This window comes from Lagopus leucura, unplaced genomic scaffold, assembly GCF_019238085.1.
Source record: "Lagopus leucura isolate 7727_CA_CO unplaced genomic scaffold, USGS_WTPT01 28920-0_obj-0_obj, whole genome shotgun sequence".
Lineage (NCBI taxonomy): Eukaryota > Metazoa > Chordata > Aves > Galliformes > Phasianidae > Lagopus > Lagopus leucura.
In genome coordinates, this window is record NW_024963891.1 from 1 (window position 1) to 1,540 (window position 1,540).

At 75.5% G+C, this 1,540-nt stretch overlaps 1 protein-coding gene across 1 annotated transcript; it reads right to left on the reverse strand.

The window, feature by feature from the left end:
* Positions 1-18: 18 nt before the first annotated feature.
* Positions 19-1,244, reverse strand: TMBIM6 (transmembrane BAX inhibitor motif containing 6; the record flags this gene model as incomplete). Its single annotated transcript, XM_042891667.1, has 3 exons — positions 19-127; positions 258-357; positions 945-1,244. Coding segments are annotated over 3 exons (509 nt in total), but the record flags the coding sequence as incomplete, so codon positions are not given.
* Positions 1,245-1,540: the final 296 nt, after the last annotated feature.

The following is a 1,540-nucleotide window of genomic DNA, read 5'->3' on the forward strand; positions in this document are numbered from 1 at the left end:
GCCCCCCCCCCCCCATACCTGGAACAGCTGGGTGGCCACATTGACGTAGGCCCCCAGGGCCGCCAGCAGCATGCAGAGAGCAAAGCTGCCATAGACGCGCTTCAGGTGCTCCTGGGTGGAGGCGGAGCTGGGGGGGGGGGGGGGGGGGGGGGGGAGGAGGGATGGGGGGGGGGGGGGCCCCGGCGGGGGCCGGGCGGCGGGGGGGGGGGGCACGCACCGCGCCCCCGGCCCCCCCCCCCCACCCCAACATCACTCACATGTGGGAGAACTTGAAGAGGGCGTCCAAGTTGATGCTGCGGTCAAAGACGTTCATTGTGGCCACAGAGAGACGGGCAAAGGGCCGGAATGGGGAAACGGCTGTGGGGCGGAGCAGAGCGATGGGGCTGGGGGGGTTATGGGGGTTATGGGGGTTATGGGGGGTGTGGGGCTGCAGAGACCGAGGGAGCTGTGGGGGCTCCTTCTAGAGCTGTGGGGTCATGGGGGGGTGTGGGGTTGGGGGGGGGGTCGTGGCGGGTGTGGGGGCTCCTCGCAGGGCTGTGGGGTGACGGCGGTTATGGGGTGACGGCGGTTATGGGGGCTCCTCCCGCCCCGCCCCGCCCCGCCCCACAGGACGCGCAGCATTTCTGACCCCTCTGCCCCTCCGTACCTCAGGGTGACCTTTGACCCCCCCGGCCCCGCCCCGCCCCCCGCGCCGCGCCGCAGCCTCACAGCGCCCCCCTTCCCCCCCCCCCCCCCCCAACACCCTTCGGGGCGCGGCCCGCACCGCGCTCGGCCCCCCGTTAGGCCGCGACCCCCGGGGAGGGCTGACGGGGGGGCGGGGCCGTTCGGGGCGGGGCCCGGAGGAGCTCTGGGTGCTCCGAGGCCCCCGGGGCCGCGGTCGAGGTTCGTCGTCGCCGTTCGTGGCCGCCCCCGGCGCCGCTCCCCGCCCCCCCCGCGCCCCTCACCTGCGCGGCGCTCCGCCGTCCGTCCGGGCCTCCGACGCTCCCCACTCTGCTCCGCCCCCCTCCGCCGATTGGTGGGCGAGCCTCGAAGTCCCGCCTTCCGCTTCGCCTCGTTGGTTCGCCTTCTCCGCGGGGGGCGGGGATAAAAGAGACGCTTCCGCAGCCTATTGGCGAGCAGCCGCGCCCGAGCGCTACCGTTGGTCAGAGCTCCGCAGGAGCCTCGGTGCCGATTGGTCGCCGTCAACCTTGAGGCGGACCAATCAGCGTCGAGTCGAGCGTGGCGGCGTCGCGGTGCTGCGCCCCCTGGTGGCGGGCGGCGCCGTTGGAGGAGCGGACGGGGCGGCCCCGACGGGCGGGGCGGGGCGGGGCGGGGCGGGCGGAGCGGCTGGGGCTCCCCACCGCCCCCCGCTGCTGGGCCCGGGGATGGGGAACGTGGAGAGCGCGGACGGGGAAGCGCTGCCCCGGGGCCCGGGAACGGGAGCAGCCCCGGGGGTGGGCGGGGGGCTGAGCGCCGGGAAGATGCCGATGCCGGAGCCGTGCGAGCTGGAGGAGCGCTTCGCTATGGTGCTGGTGAGACCCCCACCCCCCCCCACCCCAAT